The following is a 25,799-nucleotide window of genomic DNA, read 5'->3' as shown; positions in this document are numbered from 1 at the left end:
AAGTAAGTCATCAGCATAGAGTGATATTTTATGGGACTTTAAGCCCCGAGTTATCCCAGTAATATTTGGAGATTCTCGAATGGCAATTGCAAGAGGTTCTAATGCAATATCAAATAATAAAGGACTAAGAGGACAACCTTGTCGAGTACCTCGAAGAAGAGAGAAAAAAGGTGAACTTAAAGAGTTAGTACGGACCTAGGCCACAGGAGAATGATATAACAGTTTAATCCAGGATATAAATTTCGAACTAAAATTACACATTTCAAGCACCTTAAATAAATAAGGCCATTCTACTCTATCAAAAGCTTTCTCAGCATCTAAAGAGATAACACACTCAGGAACATTTTGTGAGGGAGTATAAACAATATCTAACAGTGTGCGAATATTATAAAAAGAGTAACGACCTTTAATAAAACCCGTTTGGTCTTCCGAAATAATAGAAGGAAGTACTTTTTCTAATCTATTTGCTAATAACTTAGAAAAAACTTTAGAATCAGCATTTAATAAAGATATTGGTCTATAAGATGCACATTGAGCAGGATCTTTATCCTTCTTTAATATTAGAGAAATTGACGCTCTATTGAAAGATTCAGGAAGTTTACCAAGTTTTAATGAAGCCTCAAAAACCCTACAGAACCAAGGGATTAATGAAGGAGCGAAACATTTATAAAATTCTACGGTAAACCCATCAGGGCCAGGAGCTTTCCCCAAATTCATAGAGAAAATAACATTCTTAATCTCATCCGTGGTAATGGACGTATCTAACATAGAAGACATATCCTGCGAAATCTCAGGGAAGTCTAGATTATCTAAAAAATCATTCATATATTTAGAATCTCGAGGAGACTCTGATTGATATAAAGAAGAATAAAAATCACAGAAGGTTTGATTAATCCCCACATGATCAAGTATCAGTCGGTCATTTTGGTTATAAATCTGATTAATTTGAGATTTAGCATAATTAGACTTCAGTTGATTAGCCAACAGTTTGCCAATTTTGTCACTGTGTACATAAAATTCACTTCTTGTTTTCTTTAATTGGTTTACAATCGAGGACGAAAGTAATAAACTGTGTTCCATTTGAAGTTCAGTTCTTTGTTTATATAACTCCTCAGAAGGAGCTATAACATATTTCTTATCAATTTCCTTAATCTTGTCCACAATTACCAACTCCTCCTGCTTCAGCTTCTTCCTCAAAGCAGCAGAGTACGAGATAATCTGACCATGAATATAAGCTTTAAAAGTATCCCAAAGAATGTTCACAGAAATATCCTCCGTATAGTTAATTGTAAAAAAAAGATCAATCTGTTCATTCATAAAGTTAACAAAGTCCGAGTCCTGAAGCAACAGCGAATTAAAACGCCATTGTCTATTATTTTGTATATTGGCCAGAATTTTAATAGAAAGCTTAAGTGGAGCATGATCCGAAATGGTTATAGAGTCATAATCACATTTAATCACTGAAGAAATAAGACGAGAATCAATAAAGAAATAATCAATTCTTGAATAGGAATGGTGAACATGTGAAAAAAAGGAAAAATCTTTTTCCTGAGGATGCAAAAAACGCCAGATGTCCGTCGACCCAGAATCAGAAAGGAATGAATTAATCAAAGTTGCAGATTTATTAGGTAAGGTCCGTAGAGGAGCATTCAAATTCGGGAACTGATTAAATAATGATTTATAAAATTCCGGACAATCCATATTAGGAGCATAGACATTAACCAAAACTACCTTTTTATTAAATAATAGACCACTAACCAATAGAAATCTACCATTCGGATCAGAAGTAATATCATGTTGTATAAAAGTAACTGAGGAGTCTATAAAAATAGAGACGCCTCGAATCTTAGCATTGGAGTTCGAATGAAACTGTTGTCCCTTGCAGAATTTAAAAAACGTAGTCTGTCCCCCCTCCGCACATGGGTCTCTTGTAAAAATAAAATTTGTGCTTTAAGTCTCCGGAACACTTTAAAAACTTTTTTCCTTTTAATAGGATGATTAAGACCATTAGTATTCTAGGAGACAAAATTAATAATAGACTCCATAAACCCTAAAGTTAACCCGCAACAAAGAGGATTGACGATAGGCTAGACCCACAAACCCGGAAAGGGAACAGAACATACAAGAGATACTGGGAAGAAGAACGCAACCAATACTTCAATAATGTACATAGCCCAGGAAGAAAGAAACTAAAACATGAAGCCCCTCCCACCACCCCCCACCCCCCACCCCCCACCCCATGGCTCAAGGCTAAATCTAACGCAGACCAGCCCGAAAGAAGCAAGCACTAAAACTACCCCCATGACTTCCAGTATACGCTCCCTAAAAAAAGTGTAAATATAAAAAAGATCAGCTGATTATAAAACAGTAAAAGAATAGGAAAAAAGATAACTCAATTAAAATAAACACATAATATAACAGAATAAAAGCCAGAAAATATTTAAAAAATGCAATAAACCCCAGACCCATGAATAAACAAAACAAAAAAATAAGATTATTAACATAAACTAGTTATAAAAACCTACAAAACAAAATAAATTTTAAAAAAACTACAAAATTTAAGGCCACAAAGGAAATACGTAAAATGACGATGAGGAAATAACCACCCAGAATCCCCTGGGAAAAAAAAAGAAATGACGCAGTTAAAAAGAAAGTTTAGCAACCATATTAAATAATCAAAAATAAACTTTTCTGCCCATATAGGGCAAAAAAAAATTAAGACCGACAAATTCCCAACCTCCGATCAATGGAGATAGTTAAAAAATTACGATTAAGATGTTGAAGGTGAAAATTGATCCAGATAACTCTGGGCATCCGATGGAGATTCAAAAAAACGGAGGGCTCCATCCAACGTGCGAATCCTTAGACGTGCTGGGTAAAGCAGCGCTAGTTTTAAATCCATCTTGTAGAGTTCCGACATCACAGATCTGTACCGAACCCGTTGATCCTGGATTGGTTTACTGAAATCCTCCACGAATCGGAACTTAAGATCCAGAAAATCAATGTAACCTTCAGATCGAACAAAACGAAACAGTTTCTCCTTGTCTTGAAAGTAATGAAAACGTAAAATGACATGTCTAGGTTTATCTGACCTAGGCGAGTATGATGGAACTCTGTGAACACGATCCAACAACGGTGGTTGGTCAGGAAATACAGTAGGAAATGCATCTTTTAAAAGTTGAGAAAAATACTTCATAGGGTTATCGGATTCAACAGCTTCACGCACCCCAATCATTCGAAGATTCTGCCGTCGCATTCTAGATTCTAAGTCAGAGTTTTTAAAGGTCAGAAAGTCGAGTTTCTTCTTCATTACATTAATTGTTTCTTCGATTTTCTCCATCTTGAGCTCACTTTGTTGCGTGGATTTTTGAAGATCGGATATAGCCGACCAATGTTCCGTAATAGATATTTGTATCTTCTCAATTGAATCGGCAATTTTCTGGAAACTAGTTGAAATTTCCTCCCGAATTAGCTCCGATATAGCTTTCAAAGTCACCGGTGGTTCAGTCGGAGGGAAATCTTTCGGTCTAACCGGAGGTTTGCCGTCCTTCCCATTTTTTCCATTTTTAGACATAGAGACCTTAAACGCATCCAATTATCGAAGAGCCCAATTTATTTCAAAATATTGTAAAAGTTGATGCCTTAATGGTTAATTAACATATAGCTGATCATACGAAGAAAAACTCAGAGGTAATGGAGCGAGTCAAGAACGCGACTTCACTCCATGAGCGCTACCGGAAGTTCCCCGGTGGTCTATTGTCTGAGTTGAGTTTCTGAACTATTGCCTATGCCTTCTTACTGTTCTTGGTCACGTCTGTGTTTTCTATCAGTTCCTGCCAACACTGTTGTCTCTTGGCTCAGTAGGGACAGAACTGACTCCCCCATTTCAATTGTGTCTTGACCAAACGGGTCTTGGTCGTATAAGTTGACATACTCATCATAACTTTGCTTGATATCACGGGTCAATCCCTGAATATATTTGGTTCTGCAGCCTCTACGTATGTTCTGTGCTACTTTCCAGATTAGTCGGACAAATTCATCATAATGATCAGGTTCTGGTGGTATCAGTACTAATCAACAAGCTTAAAAACCTGGGCCTCTGTACCTCCCTATTTAACTAATCAGGAGAAAACAGTCAGTATGGATTGGTGGCAACATTTTTTCCTCACTAGCAATCAACACAGGTGTGCCTCAAGAATGTATGCTTAGCCACTACTCTACTCCCTTGATAGTCATTACTATGTGGTTAGGCACAGCTCAAGTGAACTTGCCAAAGACAGCAATGTTGTGGGCCGAATCTCAGATGGCGACAAGGAGGCATACTGGAATTAAATAGATCTGCTAGTCAAGTGGTGTTGCAATGACAACCTTGCATTAAATGTCAACAGAACCAAAGATTTGATTATAAACCAGGAAGGGAAAGTCAGAAGAAAACACATCAATTCTTAATGATGACTTAGCCAGAGAGCAATTTCAAGTTCCTGGGCATCATCATCTCAGAGGATTGATCTTGGGCCCAGCATTTTGATGCACTCACAGTCAATTCACGCCAGTGCAATATTTCAATAGGACTTTGAGGAGGTTTGGCATGTCACTTAAGATTCTAGCCAATTTCTACAAATGTACCATGGAGGGCATTCTGACTGGTTACATCACTGTATGTACAGAGGCTCCAATGCACAGGTTCGTAAATGGCTTCAGAGGGTTGTACATTCAGCCAGCTCCATCACAGGCACAAGCCTCTCCACCATCAAGGACATGTTCAAAAGGCGAAGCTTCAGGAAGGCAGCATCGATCATGAAGGTCATTCACCATCTGTGACATACCCTCTTCTCATAAGTACAGGAACTGAAAACACACACTCAATGGTTTGGGAACACAAAACTGCAAATTTCACAATTTATGTCAATGATATTAAATCTGATTCTGGAGTTGGAGGGAGAAGAGTCTTAGAATCATAGAACACAACAGCACAGAAGCAAATCCTTCAACCCATTCAGGCTGTGCCAAACTATTATCTGCCTTCTCTCATTGACTTGCACCTGACCCGTAGCCTCCATACCCCTAATATCCAGGTACCTATCCAGATTTCTCTTAAATGTTGAAGTCAAACACACATCCACCACTTGTGCTGGCAGCTCGTTCCATACTCTCACCAGCCTCTGAGTGAAGAAGATCCCCCTCATATTCAACTTAAACAATTCATCTTTCACCCTTAACCCATGATCTCCAGTTCTCGGTCTCACCCAACCTCAGTGGAAAAAGCCTGCTAGCATTTACCCTATCTAAATCCTTCATAGTTATGTGTATCAAATCTCTCCTTGTTTTCCTATGCTCTAAGGAATAAAATCCTAACCTATTCAACCTTTACCTATAACATTGTTCCTGAAGTCCTAGCATCATCCTTGTAAATTTTCTTTGCACTCTTTCAATCGTATTTATGTCTTTCCTGTAAGTAGGTAACCAGAATTGCACATAATTCTCAAAGATTCATTTATTCTCAAAGCATACAACTCAGAAATCTTCTTCTGGGTAGCCATGAAACAAAGAAAGAAAAGAAAGGCAACATGATCATCAACCCCCAAATTCCCCCTCCTTGCACAAAAGTGAACAAAAATGGAGCAGGCACGTCAACTCCCAAATCCCCCTCAAAGAAAAAACAAGAACCATCGGGGAGTGGGGGGGGAGGCGGGTGGACACAGAATATTTTATAAAAACTATAAGACTGAAGGGGCGGGGGGAGTTTATAGTCAATGTCCATATCCAAAACACAGAAAACCTAGGTAACACACTTCAGGTACAATGGCAGGTTTTTCTCCTCTCTGGTAACGTGGCAGAGCAATTCTCAGCGATCAAGAGACAAGCAACCGGCACTCACTTTCCACACCCACCTTGATGCTTCAATCTCCCTCATTGCTTTAATCGGTGAAATGGAGCCAAACATCAGCTTGCGCCCTGTCCTCTCAGAGACTGCATTGCACTGAAGCACCCAAAAGATCTCCACACTTCTACATTTGCCTCGATATTTCAATCTCCCTCATCATTTTAATCAGCAAACAATGGAAGCTTTAATTGCTGAAATGCAGTCGAGCATTGGCTTGCGCCCTGTCCCGCAACCTTCTTGCGCTCACCACTTCTGACTCTTGGAATCCTCTTAGACACTGCAGAGTACTGGAATACCCAAACAATCTCCAAACAGCAAATCACAGGCTCCAACAGTTTCAGAATCACATCCAAGATGAAAGACATAAGAGAAGTTAAATATGTGGTTTCATGATCTATCGTGAGGATGTTGACCGAAGAAACATTGCACGCAGGCGCCATATTGACTGGAATGCAAATTAGGCATCACCAACATCTTATAGATCTTCAAGATAACATCCCAATTCCTGCACTTAATATTTTGATTTATGAAGGCCAACGTGCCAAAATCACAAAAGCACAGACTTGATAAGAGTGCAAGGAAGAATAGCTTACCAGGAAGTAATTAGGAGCATGTTTGCTCCCTAAGTTGGCATAGACTCAGTGAGTTTAGAAATATAAATTAAATGTCTCTGTTTTAGGTTAAATGTAAAATATCTCATATTTGTCTTGTTTGGGGGGTTAGTTAGAAAATCATGTAATAGATATTTGTCATATCATTGACGACTACAACCTTCCACCTGTATATGGATAATTGAGCATTTTCTGCTCATTTTTGTGGTTCAGAATTCTATCTTGACCAGTGGAGACTACAGCCAACTGCAATCAGAAGGTTGTAGCACTGGTAAATCTGGCCTTTCAGTTCCATCAGATTTCTGTCATTTTGACTGCCTTACTGCTGTTTACTGAGAGTTAGAGATGAAAAGAAAATAGTGTTTGTTATAAGGAAGCGGATGAGATTTTTCTAGTCTTGGCAGTAAATCAAGGATGTTGCCTTCCTGGTGCCAGAATCAAGGTAACACTGAGACAGTAAAGTATTTGGAGAGGAATGATCAGCCATAGGCCCTTGCCTTAACAGTACAAATATCATAGGTATAATGACAATAGAAGACTTGCAGGTTGATTTTAAATAGATGGAAAAGAGATTAAGTAGACGGTAATCTCCAGATCGCTTATGGTGCCATATGCCATAAAATACAGAATGTAGGTGGATAACATTTGGCTGGAGTGATGGCACAGGAGAGAGGGCGTCATACTCTTGGAGTGTCAGTACAGTTTCTGGTGAGTGTATAGGCCAGAGTGAGTGGTATCTCAACGGGGCTTGGGTCTCATGTTCTCATGGGTAGGTTTGATGGTGCTTTTGTGCAGGTTTTAGCTGATTTTGGCAGTTGGGCAGAAAGCTAAGCGTACATTCATAAGGGAGGAAAACAGAGTTGCAGTACTTTTAAACTAATGATAGATTTTGGAAAACAGCGCAAAGGTTAGAAATAGGCAGTAAAGGAATCTGGCTGTATTTAATTATACATACCAAATTGCAAGAACTATAGTGAGGAAGGCAGTTGTGTAAGGGCAAGGAGACACTTGGAAAAATGATATTTTATCTTCTACTTAAATGTTGTTAAACCAGTGCCAGAAAAAATGTCTTAACAATTCGTATCAGAGGACAAGAATAAGGTCTGACAGCATTGGTTAAAGAAGCAATCTCCTGTGTGAAGGAAATCATCAAAGGAGTCCAGGTTGAAGTAAACAACAAAAGCAGAGCAGTGCAATTGAAAGTATGCTATGGATGACCAAACTGTCTTAAAAAGAAAGATCAACAGTATTTGAGGGCAAGTCTTTGGCACATGTGAAAGCATTGGGACAGTAATAGTTGGAAGTTCAGTTCCTCACTTAGAATATAGTCAACATATAAGGCATAGAGGGAGCAGAATTCCTCAGTTTGTATGCAGATTCCACAGGTTGTAGGTCCATTAAAAGGGATGCAATCTGGATGTAGTTTCAGAAAATTAAGGTGGATCAATGGAAGAAACAATGGTGGGGTAGTAGATAGTGATCATAGGTCATTTAGACTTCATAGAGTTATGGGAAAGACAATGGTAAAGAATTGTAGATTCTAACTTAGTGGAAGACCAGTTTTACTAAGTGAAAAAGTAGTCTTGAAATAGATATTTGATAAATCTGTCTGAGCAGTGGGAGCTTTTAAGGAGAATCAAGAGGTTCAGCATTAAAGGTTTCCCCCAAAATTGTGTGGGACTGCTCCCTGGATGATATAAACTCAGTGGCCACTTTATTAGCCACCTTCTGTTCGTGGTCTTCCGTAGCCCACCCACTTCAAGGTTTGACATGTTGTGCATTCAGAGATGCTCTTCTGCACCCGCTGTTGTAACTCATAGTTACAACTACTTGAACCAGTTTGGCTATTCTTCTCAGACTTCTCTCATTAACAAGGCATTTTCTACTGCTCGCTGAATATTTTTTGCTTTTGGCACCATTCTCTCTATCTCCAGAGACTGTTGTGCATGAAAACCCGAGGGATAGAAAGAAAGCTTTTGTCCGGCTACCCAGAGCTTAATACTGCTGAGAGCCTGAAATAGTGTAGGAGTGAAATGAAATAGAAAATCAGGAAAACATCCTAGCAAGTCAACTCAAAAACAAATTGCAAAAATATGTAAAGGAAATGTAAGGGACCAGAAAATGTGTGTGGGGGGGGGGAGAGGGGTTATAGGATGTGTGTAATGCCCTTAATACCTCGTGGATTGCCTTACAAAAGATATGGGAAAAGCTAACATAACAGAACAGTGTAAAATATTAGATGGGTAAATGCGGTAAAAGAGAAAGTATTGAAGCATTCAGCATATTTGAAAGCAGTAAGTCATTATACCAGGATGAAACCAGCTTATTAATGTAACCTAGAGAGGAATTTGCAAAGCCGTTAACAATCATTTTCTAATCTTTGCTGGTGAAAGGAGAAATGCCTGAGGATTGGAAGGCTGCTACCATTGTGAGTTGTTTAAAAAGGGAGGAAGGCATAAACCAAGTAATTTCATGCTATTGCAACAAATTATAGGCTAGTTAGTTTAAATTTGGCATCATTTCAGTGGGTGGGGGCACTATAAACTTCCATTTAGAAAGGTATAGTTGATTTAGTACAGTCAAATTTAGACCATAAGACCATAAGACAAAGGAGCAGAAGTAGGCCATTCGGCCCATTGAGTCTGCTCCGCCATTTTATCATGAGCTGATCCATTTTATCCTATTTAGTCCCACTGCCCCGCCTTCTCACCATAACCTTTGATGCCCTGGCTACTCAGATACTTATCAACCTCTGCCTTAAAGACACCCAATGACTTGGCCTCCACTGCTGCCCGTGGCAACAAATTCCATAGATTCACTACCCTCTGACTAAAAAAATTTTTTCGCATTTCTGTTCTGAAAGGGCGCCCTTCAATACTGAAGTCATGCCCTCTTGTACTAGACTCCCCCATCATGGGAAACAACTTTGCCACATCCACTCTGTCCATGCCTTTTAACATTCGAAATGTTTCTATGAGGTCTCCCCTCATTCTTCTAAACTCCAAGGAATACAATCCAAGAGCGGACAAACGTTCCTCATATGTTAACCCTCTCATTCCTGGAATCATTCTAGTGAATCTTCTCTGTACCCTCTCCAATGTCAGCACATCCTTTCTTAAATAAGGAGACCAAAACTGCCCACAGTACTCCAAGTGAGGTCTCACCAGCGCCTTATAGAGTCTCAACATCACATCCCTGCTCCTATACTCTATTCCTCTAGAAATGAATGCCAACATTGCATTTGCCTTCTTCACTACCGACTCAACCTGGAGGTTAACTTTAAGGGAATCCTGTACCAGGACTCCCAAGTCCCGTTGCATCTCAGAACTTTGAATTCTTTCCCCATTTAAATAATAGTCTGCCCGTTTATTTTTTCTGCCAAAGTGCATAACCATACACTTTCCAACATTGTACTTCATTTGCCACTTCTCTGTCCATTCTTCCAATCTATCCAAGTCTCCCTGCAGACTCTCCGTTTCCTCAGCACTACCGGCCCCTCCACCTATCTTCGTATCGTCAGCAAACTTAGCCACAAAGCCCTCTATTCACTATTAAGTGACCTTCACTATTAAGTGAAGGTCATGTGGGTCAAGTTGGAATTTTTTAAAAGTTGGTAACAAGGGGACTCACTGAGGAGAGTGCATTTGTTGTTGTCTCTACAGATTGTAGCAAAGCATCTGACAGTGTCCTGTATGGCAATAAGGTCAATAAAGTAAGAGCTCCCAGGAGAATGGCAAACTAGGATCCAAAATAGTCCTGATGGCTTCAAGCCATAGGTAGAGGTTAATTGTGTTTTTGTGACTGGAAAGCTGTTTCCAGTGAGGGTGCTCATGGGGCATGGGTCTCAGCTCCTTGCTTTCATAATATAGAATGATTCAGACTTAAGAGGGCTTGATGAAGACATTTACAGGAAGCACATTTGGCTGTGTAATTAATGTTGAGGAAAATGCTAGACCACAGAAAAGTATAAGTCACTTGGGATGAAAAGTGACAAATGAAATTAATTGCAGAGAAGTGAGGTAATGCATTTTGGGAGGTACAATGAAGTGAGAGAATGTGCAATAAATGAGAGAGTGCAAAGAGGTGCAGAGGAAAGGATTGAATTGTTTCTACAAATCATTAAAGGTAAGACAGGTCAATAAAGTGTTTAAAGAAGATGATGAGGGACTTAACTCGAGATGTATAAAATTATGTTGGACCTAGAAAGAGAAAATAGAGAATACCTGTTTTCCTTAGCTGAAAGTCAAAATATAGACGTACAAGTAATTGATAAGATAAAGGAGAGATAAAAAGATTTTTCACTCAATTGAATTTAAGAATTTGTTGCTCATCCTAAAAAGAACTTGGATGCGTGCGTGGAGCTGTAACCTTGAAGTTAGTGGTATTTGTTAAAATAGCTCTTCGTCGATCATGGCTTCTTGCATCACAAGTTTTCTTAGATTTGGAATGGAGGCTCTTGTGACCAAATTTGATTTTTCACACTAGTCCTTTTGCAGATACCAGAAACTCCTTTTGCAAAATAACAGGCTGATCTATGCATATAAAACCTTAGGTAAATGAGAAATATCACCTCTCGTAAAGGAAAACAAGAATAATTGAATCAAGTTAAGCCTGCTCATTTTAGTTGTGTATTTGGAGATAGTGCCTTTCCATATATAAACAAAATTACAAATTACTGGAAAATACTGAATATTGGAAATATTAATAAATCTTTGCTTCTCATTCAGTCTTGAAAGGTTTCGTTTAAATCAAATGCACATGTTTCCTTCTCCAGAATTAGAAGTACTCCATTAAAACAAGGGGCAGGCTACCAGGCTGAAGTAGTCATTCAGTTGGTTTGGGTAAACGGCGAGCCTCCACAGCAGATAACCAGCCTAGCAGTCAATTCATCATATGGACTGTGAGTACCAGCATCTACTGTGAGTAAAGCTCTGATTTCCTACAACATATTGCCCCAAATTCAAGGTATTAAGATGTGACACATTACAATGACGATTAAATTTTCTGCTTATCTAAATCACATGTCAACCTTTTGTTTCACATACTCAGTTTTGTGCAGGTAATAGGTGAGAAAACAATTTGTTCCAAATCGAGTTAATTCCATGTTCATCGTGCCTGGTCCTCAGCTGTCACCACGAAATATCACTTTCTCTTTCAGGCAATAGAATTTATTTTGTTGCCCTTTCTAGCCCTACTGTATGGTATATAAATACATAATCATGTAACACACTGCTCAGTTTTCAGAGTGGGATGCAGATTTGTTGTTGAGTATTTATTAGCAGATGAAATATGTTGTTTAATAATGCCATTTATTTTCCTTTTAGTTTGGTGTTTGGGAACTGTAATGGTATTGCAATGGTTGATTACATTCAGAAGACTGTACTTTTAAACCTGGGCACAATTGAACTCTATGGTTCGAATGATCCTTATCAGAGGCAACCAAAGTCCCCCCGCAAAACCCGGCAGGCCTCAGGAGGTAGGCACTGATGTTTTCACTTCCTTGATTCCTGCAAGAGATGAAATAAACAATGTGCTCTGTGGATATATGCACAGTATGCAGAACATGCAGTCTGTTGTGTGAAATCATTAGGTGGGTGGCAGTACAGTTCATGGCCATCTATTCCATGGCAGCATGAAGTGTTGTACTTGCTACTGCTGTGGGAGAAAGGTATTCTTCTGAAAGGAACATAATCATCAGTAAGCATTCAGTGAATCACTCCTTTATTATCAGTTCTTAGAAATGGGATGAAACAAGCTGGCCTGTACACAGCACATGGAAAGACTCATAAATTAAAATCAATGGACAAGGAATTTAACTGCAAGAGATCAAGGGCTGGGTGTTTATAATTATGCAAGTGTGCCAGAGCTAAATAAAATGCCCAACCTTTAGTGTGGCATTTTCTAAGGTTCTGATACAGTATCTGCAATCAATAAACTTTATGGGCTGAATGGTCCCTGGAGCTGTAAATAAATACCTAATATAACTCAATAAATAAATTAATTTCGTTTTTTTTTTATAAGTTAAGCACAAAGAATTGTAGAAAGTGGTGGAAATGGCCTAATAAAAAAGGCAGAGAAAATGTAATGGCTAAATGAGTGGCAAGTAAAATTCAATATAGATAGAAAGATATTGCAAACTAAAAGGGAAAAAAAATTAGGTGTAGGGATAGATCTGCAAGAAATGGATCCTATTAAAAATGTAAATTGTTGGCAGCAACTTAAAGATTTGTGCATTAAACTACATATATGGGGAAATCCCAGTGCTACTGTCTGTTTCACAGAATAATGGCACCAATTGTTGTTCGACCATTACTTACCATAAGCTCAAGGCCAGATATAACTGAAGTTGCAACAGAAAGTGAAATGAAACTTACTATAAATGAATACTTCACTGTAGAGGAACAACTAGCATAATGAAAAGCTTCACTTGATTATTGAATATCCAGTTGGGCTTGTGTGAAACCAAAACTCTGCAATATATTGTATGCGGTTAGAACTTAAATACCCAGATTCAATTTGAGTCACCCAGATACACATTGCAGAGAAGACCTAAAAAGCTAATTTTAGCCTTTGGTATTTGAAAGATTGGAGGAGCCTGACATAAGAAATAAGATGGAAAATATGAGGGGTAAATGAAGTATAAAGTATACTTGGTTGTAAGTGCGGATGTTGGATTAAGGGTCCACAGAAGACTTGGAATGGTTTAAGAAAATGATGGATTCATTCAGAGATGGATGAAAGTGTTTTCCCAGTCAAAATATGATATTGTTGTTATTTATATTTGTTTCCTGTTACAATGGCAGTACACTGATTAACGAAAAGGAAATCCATGTTTAAGCACATATTTCTTAACACTTAATGTAATACTAAACTCATTTGTTCTGTTCATAATCCATTAACTGTTCAATAGGAAAGGATTAGTTTAATTCTGTAGGTAGTTTTGAAAGTCAGAATTAAATGAGGCAGTAACTTGTAATGTAGAAATCTCATATTCAGAACTGGCCATTTCAGAATTTTACAATTCTTTATCACTGCCTTGTTAAATTGTAGAAGTAGAATAAATGTTGTTGAAGTCTATATAGCAGCATTAAATTTCTGGGGATAACATTGCATGAAATGTTAAAATAGCTTGAACTTTTATAGGAATCTCAATTATAATTTCCTTTTACTTTGGTCTTTAGGGGACAAAAGGGACAAAAATAAACCAATCAGGCAGTTTGCTTCTGTTTCACCTATCAAACAAGCTTTTATTATGATTGGTGCTAATCTATGTGATTTTGTTCTATCCTTTGAATCTTTCGTTATTAATATAGTAACCCATATAGGTTTGTGTAGTTACTCGATTATCATTATGCATTTGTCCAATGCTATTAATAAAAGTATCTATGTGCCACCTGTTCAGAAAAGAACAACTAATTGCTAATACTGTTCCTGTGAAAGCATTTTTGACTCTGGTCTTTGCACGCAATTAGTCAATTAAGAGCCTTGTAGGTAAGTGCTTCGTACATGTACCAGCTATTATTCCCATTAAGAGCTACATGCTGTTACTGAGGTATTGCTGCATGTTATGATAACACCACTTATAAATTTTAGATGAGCAGTGATGTGAGCATTGTCACCATGTGCACAAAGCTCCATAGTCCTTTGCCTCACTTCACTTCATGAAGAAAGCTGTTAAAATCCTTGCAGGGGAAGTCTGGCGTGGGAAAGGGGAGTTGAGATGCACTCTGGGCATTTGTTTTTCTAATAACATGAAGTACCAGAGCAATGGGTTCTGTAATCTCTTAACTGACATAAGATCCTTCTGTTTACTTAACATCTTTTAAGATGTATTGGTTTCTAACTTCCAAATCCAATTTCCTTCTCCCTTTAAAGAATTCCTGGTCACTGCTAACATGGAAGACTTTTGAGGCAGCCATTAAATGACCAAATCATAACATTACAAAATTTGTAGCATGTTGTTCTTAATTTCATTTTATAGTTGCTTTCACCTTCTGTGATATCACACTTAAATTATGCTGCAACTTTGAGCATCTGATAATTGGATGGCTAAAAAATTGACCTGTTAATATAGCTAGAAAGCTTTTTTAATCTTAATTGCTTTGCAATCCTCCAATTGTCAGCATGTTAGTGTATTTCTGTCATTTGCTCTTTTTCAGTAACATATAATTTGCTTACACATCATGAATATAGTATTGAGGTCACAAAAAGGTTGTGAAAAACAGCTAGTGATGTCTGATTTTATTTTCCCATCTTTGTAAAGATTGCATTATCTTTTGCTATGTTCTAAGTTTTGTTCTGCAGGTTATTACAGCTAAAAGACTATTTTGGTGTTGTGCTCTTTCTTTTTCCATTGCATCCTAAGGCATGCTGACGGTGACTTCTTGCATGTGTGGTCTTTCTAGTTTATATTCTGAGTCTGTGAAAAGACTTCGTTCTTCATATCTAAGTAAGTTATGATGATACAAATTTGTCTTGCTTTTGTTTCTGATGTTACTATAGATATCATAAGCCATTGAGATCAGTGCAACCTGCATACCCCCTTTTTTATAACAACACACAGAATGTGTTGTTAAGACTATATATTCATATCGTTGGTTACATGATGCCTGGAGGAACTCAAAAGTCTTTTTTTCCAATCCCCATTGCATATGAGGGCATTTGTAGTGACCAGTTTTGTGAGATGAGAGCTGAAGTTTTGCTAGAGTAAATTTCACTTGAGAGGAGAAACATGGTTTGCATTGATGGACTGCATTGCACCTGGACTCTGCCTCATGGTTGATCCCTGCCATCCCTAGTCCCACCCCCATAGCAGCCATTTGTGCACTACAGGTAGCCGGTTAGCTCTCTATGGGTCTGCCAGCTAGCAATCAGAATGTTCCCTCCGAATGTTTTGTTTGTGGTTGTTGATCATTATCATTTACCAAATGGGGATATCACTTCATTAATCTGTAATAACTCACAGTTAGAACAATAATCAAATGAGTTATAATCAGTAAAACATCATTACTGTGTCCAGCACAGCAGAGTATCAAAATCATTAGACTATTGCTGAAGTTAGCATCTTAAAATACTAATAGGATGCATTGTGGCAACTGTGCACTGCGGAAAATCTTGCATCTGACAATGAGGGGAAAGGCCTTATAGCTTGTGACATTGCTTTAATTCTATGGAGGTTGAACCAGAGCAGATCCCCAGAGTGGAAATGGAGAAGAATAAATATCATGCTTTTTTCATGATCAGAAGTATAGCTATTTGATCAGTTTTTGAGTCATCCATTCAGAAAGACACAACAGTTCCCCTTTCCATTAATAAGTTCCTTAAATGATTTGAGAACTTTCACCTTTATGATCTACCTGAACTGATCCTCTTTTATGAAGACCTGTATGTCCAATTTTTTTTGACTGGTTTCATCTTGTCCCCTGTTCATAATGTAAAGAAAAGGTTATATTTCAGAGGAAGTCCATCCCATAACTAGCCAATAATGAAGAGTAGCTATGAGAAACTGGAATTATTACTGCTCATTTTTGGGATGCAATGGGTATCCTTAAAGCTCCAGAAAAAGCATCCATGCATGTTAGTTGCGTAATTTGCACTTAGTGTCACTGGTGAGATTGGTGTGCAAATACAATGAATGTCTGACAGAAATATCCAGATCAGATGTCATGAAATCAATCAATATGCAATGCTGTTACACCACTAGCACACCTTGTATTTTGGAACTCACCACTGTAGTCATCACCATCCTTCAAACCATGTTATGTGCATATTACAACTGAAAGACCCATCACAGTGATGTTATTTAAAAGGACTTTTGTAGTTTAGTTCTGGTTGATTTCTTCTGCCTCTTGTTTTGATTCCACATGTATTTGGTAATTTCTAGAGTTTGTTTCAAATTGCAAAAGATGGTAGTTGTTGAAGGTTGTTGGTATGTGGCTAAGGTACACCAATAGGCACTTGACTTGAATGCAACATGAACAGTATGCCCACAGAATCTTAAGGAGGTTTCTCAAAAAGATACTATATTTACCCAATTTGTTAAATGAGCATTTGTCATACAACCTCATGAAGAATCTGTAGCCTGTGCTTCACTGATCTCTTCACAGAAACCTACAGCAGCTTACATGAAAGATCTTGAGAGGCTGACAGATTAATGAAGTAATAAAGGTTGATCTGACTGCTTCCAACCTTAATTATTCGTGTCAATTCTGAGTTTACCACTCACCACTCTACCACCCCAACCCTACAACCTCCACCACAAAGGCAGATCATTAATGCTTGTTCCTCAGATAACTGACGGCATCGCATTCTTCCTTCTACACCTCATTGATCTTCTCCCCATCCACGTGGCCACAGTGCAAAATGAAAGCTTACCACAAACAAATATTCTAGACATATTTACAAATTACATTATTCCATTTTGCATATAAAGGTAAACTAATCACTCTCGTGCACCCAGAGTGCCTTTTCTTTCTGTGTTTTAACTCATTCGACTGTACTATCATAATGGTTGCACTGTGTCTGGTGGAAAGTTGTTGATGACTTTTGTGGAAGATTTAAGACAAGTTTTGAAGCTGGCCTCGTAAGCTCTGGGCATACGTGACTTTGCTATTTGCTGCACTACCTTGGGATGGCTGATGGCAGTCTGGACTAGGTGTCTGACAGATGATAGGAAGGACACCACCTATGTGATAGGTGTGGGAGGGCATGTATGTTCTTAAGAGAGGTCAATGTGTTTCTGTTCTACAGAGCCACTAGCAGAGCAGTCCTTCCACCACATTCCAGCAACATATACTTTTGGAATTTCTGTACTGCTATCACTTTCAATTCCCTTTACATTTTAAAAATCCACTCCATGGATAGCAGAAGTTTGAATTTTCATAACAACACATTGATATTGCTTGTCAGTAGTCTGAACTCAACTATATCTTATGGTTTTACTGTGATACTCGGGCATTGAATGGCTGCTACAATTATGACTTTGGCTTCTAAACTGCATTGTTTGGGTTTGCCATTGAATTGATTGAATTGGCCACCACTTCCATACTGCTGTAACTTACTGAAGCTCATTTTTTGCCAGATTGTCCCATTTTCCTGACAATGAACTAAGAACATTTGGTAGGATTTGCAGTGTACCAAGTAATTCATCGTGCCTTTCTTCTATAGCATGCCCATTGGAGGTTCTCACTCAAGCCCCATGCCTACGCTATCCCTGTCCCTGATCTTGCTGCAGACCAAGTGTTTGGTGACTTATCAGGTGCATATCTAGCCTGGATCCTTTACTCCAAATTCCCTGCAACTTTTGTATACAAGCTAATGACTGCATCTGTAAAATTTGGTGCACTCCTTCCTTGTGAATGTCTTTTTGTTCATCCTCTGCCAAGCCAGATAGCATTGCTCAGGATTCTCACAAAATAAACGCACAAGATGTGAGGATAGTAGAGGGATGAATGGGTATGAGTGTGATGAAAGAAGAAGTGAATGCTAACATTTATTGGAGCTAGTAAAGCAGCTCAGATTGTTGAGAAAGGTTAGGTGTGAGGAAATCATTCTCTTTAATTGATTCAGCCCCTTCCTGGCAATAACTTGCACACATTTTTCATGGATTTTAGAACATCCCAATAGACCAATCCTTCTCCAGTTAATTCCTGACATTTCCAGTTTTAGTGCCATGTGGTCCTGCAGGAGAAAGAGAAATGTGACATTGAAAGTTGTGTGACAGTCATGGTTGATTAGCTAACAGTGAAAGCAACCTGCTAGATTTATTGAAGTTGTGCGAGTGTCAGTGAACGTGATAGAGATTGTTGGTTGATGAGTGACATGAGTTTTGTGAATTGAGCACTGGTTGAGATTAATGTACAATTGATAGGTTAGGCACTTACAGGGCTACTTTGAATCGGCGATCTAGACCGATTCATCTTCGAACCTGGATGAGCATGCTGCAGTTGTTACAGACTTCATTAAAACTTGTGTGGATGAGTGTGTGCCTACAAAGACTTGCTATACATTCCCAAGCCAAAAGCTGTGGATGAACCAGGAGGAACGTCGTCTGCTGAAGGCTAGATCTGTGGCATTCAAGTCTGGTGACCCAGGTCAGCACCAGAAAACCAGGTATGACTTGCAGAGGGCTATTTCAAGAGCGAAGAGACAATTATGAATGAGGTTGGAGGCGACATCGGATGTATGACAACTCTTGCAGGGTTGGCAAGATGTTACTACCTACAAGGTGAAACCAAATAGCATGAATGGACTGATGCTTCACTAACAGATGAACTTAACACCTTCTGTACCCACTTTGAAAGGGATAATATAATTACAGCTGTAAAGATCCCTGATGACCCCGTGATCTCTGTCTCAGAAGACGATGTTAGGCTGTCTTTAAAGAGGGTGAACCCTCGCAAGGCGGAAGGCCCTGACGGAATACCTGGTAAGGCTCTGAAAACTTGTGCCAACCAACTGGCGGAAGTATTCAAGGACATTTTCAACTTCTCACTGCTACAGGCGGAAGTTCCCACTTACTTTAAAAAGGCAGCAATTATACCAGTGCCTTGTCTTGTCCATACTGCACCAACTGCCGCTGCTGGGCTATAAACATGCAGGAGTAATGTGTGGTTAAGTGCCTTGCTCAAGGACACAACACACTGCCTCAGCTGAGGCTCGAACTCACGACCTTCAGATCACTAGTCCAATGCCTTAACCACTTGGCCACGCACCTTAATGACTATCGCCCAGTAGCACTCACATCTACAGTGATGAAATGAGGTTGGTCATGAGTAGACTGAACTCCTGCCTCAGCAAGCACCTGGACCCATTGCAATTTACCTATTGCCACAATAGGTCAACAGCAGACACAATCTCAGTGGCTCTTCGCATGGCCTTAGACTACTTGGACAATATGAACACCTATGTCAGGATGTTGTTCATCGAATATAGCTCAGCATTTAACACCATCATTCCCACAATCCTAATTGATAAGTTACAAAACCCGGGCCTCTGTACCTCCCTCTGCAATTGGATCTTCGACTTCCTAACTGGAAGACCACAATCTGCAGATTGGTGATAATATCTCCTCCTCACTGACGATCAACACCGGTACACCTCGGGTGTGTGCTTAGCCCACTGCTCTACTCTCTCTATGCCCATGATGGTGTGGCTAGGCATAGCTCAAATGCCATCTATAAATTTGCTGATGTTGGTGGAATCTTAGATGGAGATGAGGGGGCATACAGGAGTGAGATATACCAACTAGTAGAGTGGTGTCTCAGCAACAACCTTGCACTCGACGTCAGTAAGACGAAAGAGCTGATTGTGGACTTCAGGAAGGGTAAGACGAAGGAACACATACCAATCCTCATAGAGGGATCAGAAGTGGAGAGAGTGAGCAGTTTCAAGTTCCTGGGTGTCAAGATCTCTGAGGACCTGGTTCCAACATGTCGATGCAGCTATAAAGAAGGCAAGACAACAACTGTACTTTATCAGGAATTTAAAGAGATTTGGTATGTCAACAAAATCACTCAAAAACTTCTACAGGTGTACTGTGGAAAGCATTCTGACGGGCTGCATCACGGGCTGTATGGGGAGCCTACCGCACAGGACCAAAAGAAGCTGCAGAGGGTCGTAAATTTAGTCAGCTCCATCTTGGGTACCAGCCTACAAACTACCCAGGACATGTTCAAGGAGTGGTGCCTCAAAAAGACAGCCTCCATTATTAAGGACCCCCAGCACCCAGAGCATGCCCTTTTCTCACTTACCATCAGGTAGGAGGTACAGAAGCCTGAAGGCACACACTCAGCGATTCAGGAACAGCTTCTTCCCCTCTGCCATCTGATTCCTAAATGGACGTTGAACTCAGTAACACTACCTCACTTTTTTAATATAAGAAGATGGGAGGAGAAGATGGCAGCATGACGCAGCACGCGCAGCTCTCCGGTGAAATGATATCATGTTTGTAAATAGGATGCCATGCACAATTCTGATTTGATAGAGACAGACGTGAGAAGCACAGGAACATCTGGAGAAACTTCTGAAATACCCAGTTCGCTGCCGCTGCTACTGTGTGATCAAGAACCTCCAGAGGGAAGGCCCCAAAATCCCCAGGTTTGCCTGCTGCTGGCGACCGGGGCTGGGGTCGAAGCGGTTGGCAGAGATGGTGCTCAGTACTCGGTGTCAGAGGGCTGGTCGGAGGCTCGAAGTTTTCAGACGACTCAGAATTGGACTGTAGTCGGGCGTGGCAGGGAGAGTTTTCTTCCTTCTCCCATCTGCGTGAGATGTGGGACTTTCAAGAGACTTGGAACTTTCTTTACTGTGCCCATAGCCTGTTCTTCATCAAGCTATGGTATTGTTTGCACTGTTGTAACTATATATTATAATTATATGGTTTTTGTTAGTTTTTCAGTCTTGGTCTGTCCTGTGTTTCTGTGTTATCACACCGGAGGAATATTGTATCATTTCTTAATGCATGCATTACTAAATGACAATAAAAGAGGACTGCGTGTCCTCATAATCTAATATATTATTCCTGTTTTTGCATGATTTTTAATCTATTCAGTATGCGTATACTGTAATTGATTTACTATTTATTTTTTTCTTCTCCTATATTTATGTACTGCATTGAGCTTCTGCTAAGTTACATTTCATGACACATGCTGGTGATAATAAACCTGATTCTGAATTTGAAAATGCATTTGCTTATCACTAGCTTGTCATGACAATCTACTAAAACCATGGATGCTTCCATTTTGAACACAATGCCATTACCTTGTTCAATGAGGTATTAACAGGGTCAGCAGCCAGAAAGATCCCAGATATGGATGCTCCTGTGAGCCCCTTTATGTTAATGTGATCATTCATAAGCTAATTGAATTCTTGAATTGCTACGTGTGAACATTCGGGGTAGGAGCAGGAGTGACCCATGATCCCTTGACCCATTTCCTAAAAACACATCTGATCTAATTGTAACCTTGGCTCTACATTCCAGTTTACCCACACTAACTGCTCACTGTCAATGATCTATCTACCTGTGCTTTAAAAATATTCAAAGGCTGCATCTAATTCTTGTTGGGAAAGATCCAAAGATTTCACAATCTTTGGATTTTGGCTAGCTTCATGGCTATCTTGTCTCATTTAGATTTGAGTATGGGTTACCAGTATTCTGACCCTATGTGAATGAATTCAGTGCATCTTTCCTACATTGCAACTCCTTCACCTTGAGGCCTTCAGTACAGCATCTGAAAAACTTGGATCCCATGCCTTCTCATGTTGTGAGACTTCTCACCATTTCCCTGGTCAGATTTATTTCCTGCATGACTGCCAGCATTTCCAGACACAATCCATATTTTTAGCAGCTTAAGCTGGGTTTAATTAGTGCAAAGGATAGGCAGATGGTAGGGAAAAATTGCAGTCAGTGGGATGAGTTAAAATATAACATGGGGGCAAAATTAAAAGGGTGATGAATACAGGACTAAAGTTGTTATATTCAAAAGCATGCAGTATACAGCATAAAGTAGATAATCTTGTAGCGTTGTTAGACATTGGCAGGTATGATGTTGTGGACATCATTGAGTCGTGACTGAAAAGTCATCGTTACTAGCTTAACAGCCAACGATACACTTTGTATTGAAAGGATAGGCAGGTAGGCAAAGGGGATGGGGCAGCTCTGTTGGTTAAAACAAAATGAAATCAAATCCTCAGAAAGAGGTGGCATAGGATCTGAAGAATCTGTGTGGGCAGCAATAAGAAACTGCAAGGTAAATAGATCTTGATTGGAGTTGTATACAGCCTCTGAATAGTAACCAGATTGTGGGATGCACATTACAGCGGGAGATAGAAAAGGCATGTAAAAAAAGGTACTGTTGTGATAGAGATGGGGGATTTCAATATGCAGGTTAGATCGAGGAAATCAGCTGGATCCCAAGAGAGCGAATTTGTAGAATGCCTAAAAGATGTCTTTTTAGAGCAGTTTGTGGTTGAGCCCACTAGGGGATCAGCTATTCTGGATTGGGTGTTATGTAATGAACTGGATTTGACGAAAGAGCTTAAAGGAACCCTTAGGAAACAATGATCATAATAATATAGAATTGACTCTGTATTTTGAGAGAGAGAAGCTGGAGTCCAATGTATCACTGGAGTAAAGGGAATACCAGAGGTATAAGAAAGGAGCTGGCCAATGTTGGTTGGATAGGGATACTAGCTGGGATGACAACCGAACACCAGTGGCTGGAGTTTCTGCTGGGCAATTCGGAAGGCGCCGAATAGATACATCTCCTCATGCCCCCTTCTTACTCTCCTCAGCCCCTTCTTAAGCTCCTTTCTTGCTTCCCTATATTCCTCAATAGACCCATCTGATCCTTGCTTCCTAAACCTCATGTATGCTGCCTTCTTCCACCTGACTAGATTTTCCACCTCACTTGTCACCCATGGTTCCTTCACCCTACCATTCTTTATCTTCCTCACCAGGACAAATTTATCCCTAACATCCTGCAAGAGATCTCTAAACATTGACCACATGTCCATAGTACATTTCCCTGCAAAAACATCATCCCAATTCACACCCGCAAGTTCTAGCCTTATAGCCTCATAATTTGCCCTTCCCCAATTAAAAATTTTCCTGTCCTCTCTGATTCTATCCTTTTCCATGGTAATGCTAAAGGCCAGGGAGCAGTGGTCACTGTCCCCCAGATGCTCACCCACTGAGCGATCTGTGACCTGACCCGGTAAGATGGCGGCATGCATGGACGCAGCGGCCCCTCAGGAAGTGATAAGTGTATCTAGTATTTGTTCTGTTTGTCCTGTACGCATAACATACAGTCGGAATATGCTCGTTAACATCAGGGCATACTATGTCAGAAAAACTGACGAGTTCTGGTATGACATGGACAGTTTACGCCGCTATGGACTACTATCCGCTACCAAGCCGGCTGCTTCCCGAGGGAGGAGGAAGCGAAAGCGCTGTGAGAGAAGACAGAGGAGGGGTAAGAGGGCCGGCATCCATGCTCGGCTAAAAGTTAACCCCACCAGGCCAGCGGTACCGTCCCTCCTGCTCTCAAATGTCCGCTCCATTGACAACAAGCTGGATGAGCTGCGTCTGCTGAGAGAAACACGCAAGGAATTTAATGACTGCTGTGTGTATGTCTTAACGGAATCCTGGCTCCATGTCAACATACGGAACGTGGCGATACAGCTAGAGGGAGTGACATCGTTTCGTGCGGACAGAGAGGCAGCTAGCTCCGGTAAGAGCCGAGGAGGAGGTCTGTGTGTTTATATAAACAAAGACTGGTGTGTGAACACTACAGTAGCTGCTAAACGCTGCTCACCACTGGCTGAATTTCTCGTTGTGAAATGCCGGCCGTTCTATCTGCCGAGGGAATTCACCATCATGTTTGTGGCAGCTGTTTACGTAGCTCCCAGTGCCAATGCTAAGGCTAATGCTAACGAAGCACTGGAAGGGCTACACGAAGTCATCAGTGAGCTACTGACTACACATCCTGACAGCTTTGTGGTGATTGCTGGGGACTTTAACCACACCAGCTTAAAGACTGTGTTCCCCAAATTCCGGCAATATGTGGATTTCAAAACCAGGGGAGACAACACACTGGACTTGGTTTATACCAACATACCACAGGCATACAAAGCAGCCTCCCACCCCCATCTTGGCCACTCTGACCACATATCTGTTATGCTAACACCAGCATGTAAACCACTGCTTAAACGTGTGAGAGCAGAGAAAAGAGAGATATGGGTCTGGCTAAAAGGAGCAGCCTCAGCACTACAAGACTGTTTTTTGCAGGCAGACTGGGACATATTCAAAACAGCAGCCTCCTATGACGACCATACAGACATTGAGGAGTATGCGGAGGCAGTAATCAGCTACATAGCCAAATGCACAGAGGATGTCACTGTGATGAAAACCTTCACCGCACGTGGTTATAAAAAGCCATGGGTGACAACAGAGGTGCATTTACTATTGAAGGCCTGTGATACAGCCTACAGATCGGGAGACAGGAGTGTGCTTCGCTCAGCCAGGTCTGCGCATTCGCTAGGGATCAGGAAAGCGAAAAGGGCCTATGCGGGCAAAATACATGGATACTTCTGTGACACAGGTGTCACCAGACGGATGTGGCAGGGAATTAAAGCTCTGACAGGCTACAAGATCAGGCAGAAAACTGATGACAGCGACATCTCTCTACCAGACAGGCTTAACAATTTCTTTGCCCGCTTCGAAGCATCAAACACTACAGCAAGGGGGAAAGCCAGTCCCTTTTTACCATCTGACCAGCTGGCTCCAATCACTGATCCAGAGCAAACACGGAGGACCCTTGCCAGGGTCAACCCACGAAAAGCGGGAGGTCCCGACAACATCCCTGGATGTGTGCACAAGGAATGTGCTGATGTATTAGCCCATGTCCTGTCAGACATTTTCAACATCTCCCTTAGTCAAGCTATTGTCCCCAGATGCTTCAAAATCTCCACAATCATCCCTGTAGCAAAGAAATCAGTTGTAGGCTGTCTGAATGGTTACCGTCCCGTTGCCCTGACCTCCATAGTGATGAGATGTTTTGAACGGCTTGTCAAGCCTCATATCACAGCCAGCCTCCCCTCATCACTGGATCCTCTACAGTTTGCTTATCGTCCAAATCGCTCTACGGAGGACACAATATCCACCACACTGCACACAGTTCTCTCTCACTTGGACAACAAAGACACTTATGCCAGAATCCTGTACATTGATTTCAGTTCAGCGTTCAATACCATCAAACTGTCGCTGCTTGGCCTTAGCACTGCCATGTTTCGCTAGATTCTGGATTTCTTTACAGAGAGACCACAGTCAGTCCGTGTTGGCAGGAACATCTCTGACTCCATCACGCTGAGCAATGGATCCCCACAAGGCTGTGTGCTTAACCCATGGCTGTTTACACTGCTAACACATGACTGTGCAGCCAGATTCAAGGAGAACTTGATCATTAAATTTGCAGATGATACCACAGTGGTGGGGCTCATCAGCAAAAATGATGAAACTATGTACAGGGAGGAGGTCAAGCACCTAGAGAGCTGGTGCAGGGATAACAACTTGATGCTTAATGTCACCAAAACCAAGGAGATGATCGTCGATTTCAGATGGTCTCAGCCTGAGCACACACCCCTCAGCATCAGCGGCTCCACAGTGGAGAGAGTGGAAAACATCAAGTTCCTTGGGGTGCAGATCTCGGACAATCTCACCTGGTCCAGGAACACCACTGGGATTGTGAAACGGGCCCAGCAGAGATTGCACTTTCTGAGGAAGCTTAAACAAGCATCACTCCCCGACT

General features: G+C 40.5%; 1 protein-coding gene across 4 annotated transcripts in view; it reads left to right on the top strand.

Annotated features, from left to right (window-relative positions):
• Positions 1-25,799, top strand: part of LOC134350717 (syntaxin-binding protein 5) — a 238,902-nt gene that overhangs the window by 128,058 nt on the left and 85,045 nt on the right. For 2 of the 4 annotated variants that reach the window (XM_063056323.1, XM_063056321.1), the window contains exons 17-19: positions 11,270-11,395; positions 11,820-11,971; positions 14,861-14,944. In XM_063056323.1, the coding sequence (XP_062912393.1) occupies positions 11,270-11,395; positions 11,820-11,971; positions 14,861-14,944 (362 nt within the window). The remainder of the gene's footprint in view (positions 1-11,269; positions 11,396-11,819; positions 11,972-14,860; positions 14,945-25,799) is intronic. The other 2 variants (XM_063056324.1, XM_063056322.1) reach the window with 1 other exon arrangement.

This window comes from Mobula hypostoma, chromosome 8 (assembly GCF_963921235.1).
Source record: "Mobula hypostoma chromosome 8, sMobHyp1.1, whole genome shotgun sequence".
Taxonomy (NCBI): domain Eukaryota; kingdom Metazoa; phylum Chordata; class Chondrichthyes; order Myliobatiformes; family Myliobatidae; genus Mobula; species Mobula hypostoma.
The sequence above is the reverse complement of the archived record's forward strand: the minus strand, read 5'-3'. Positions and strand labels throughout refer to the sequence as shown.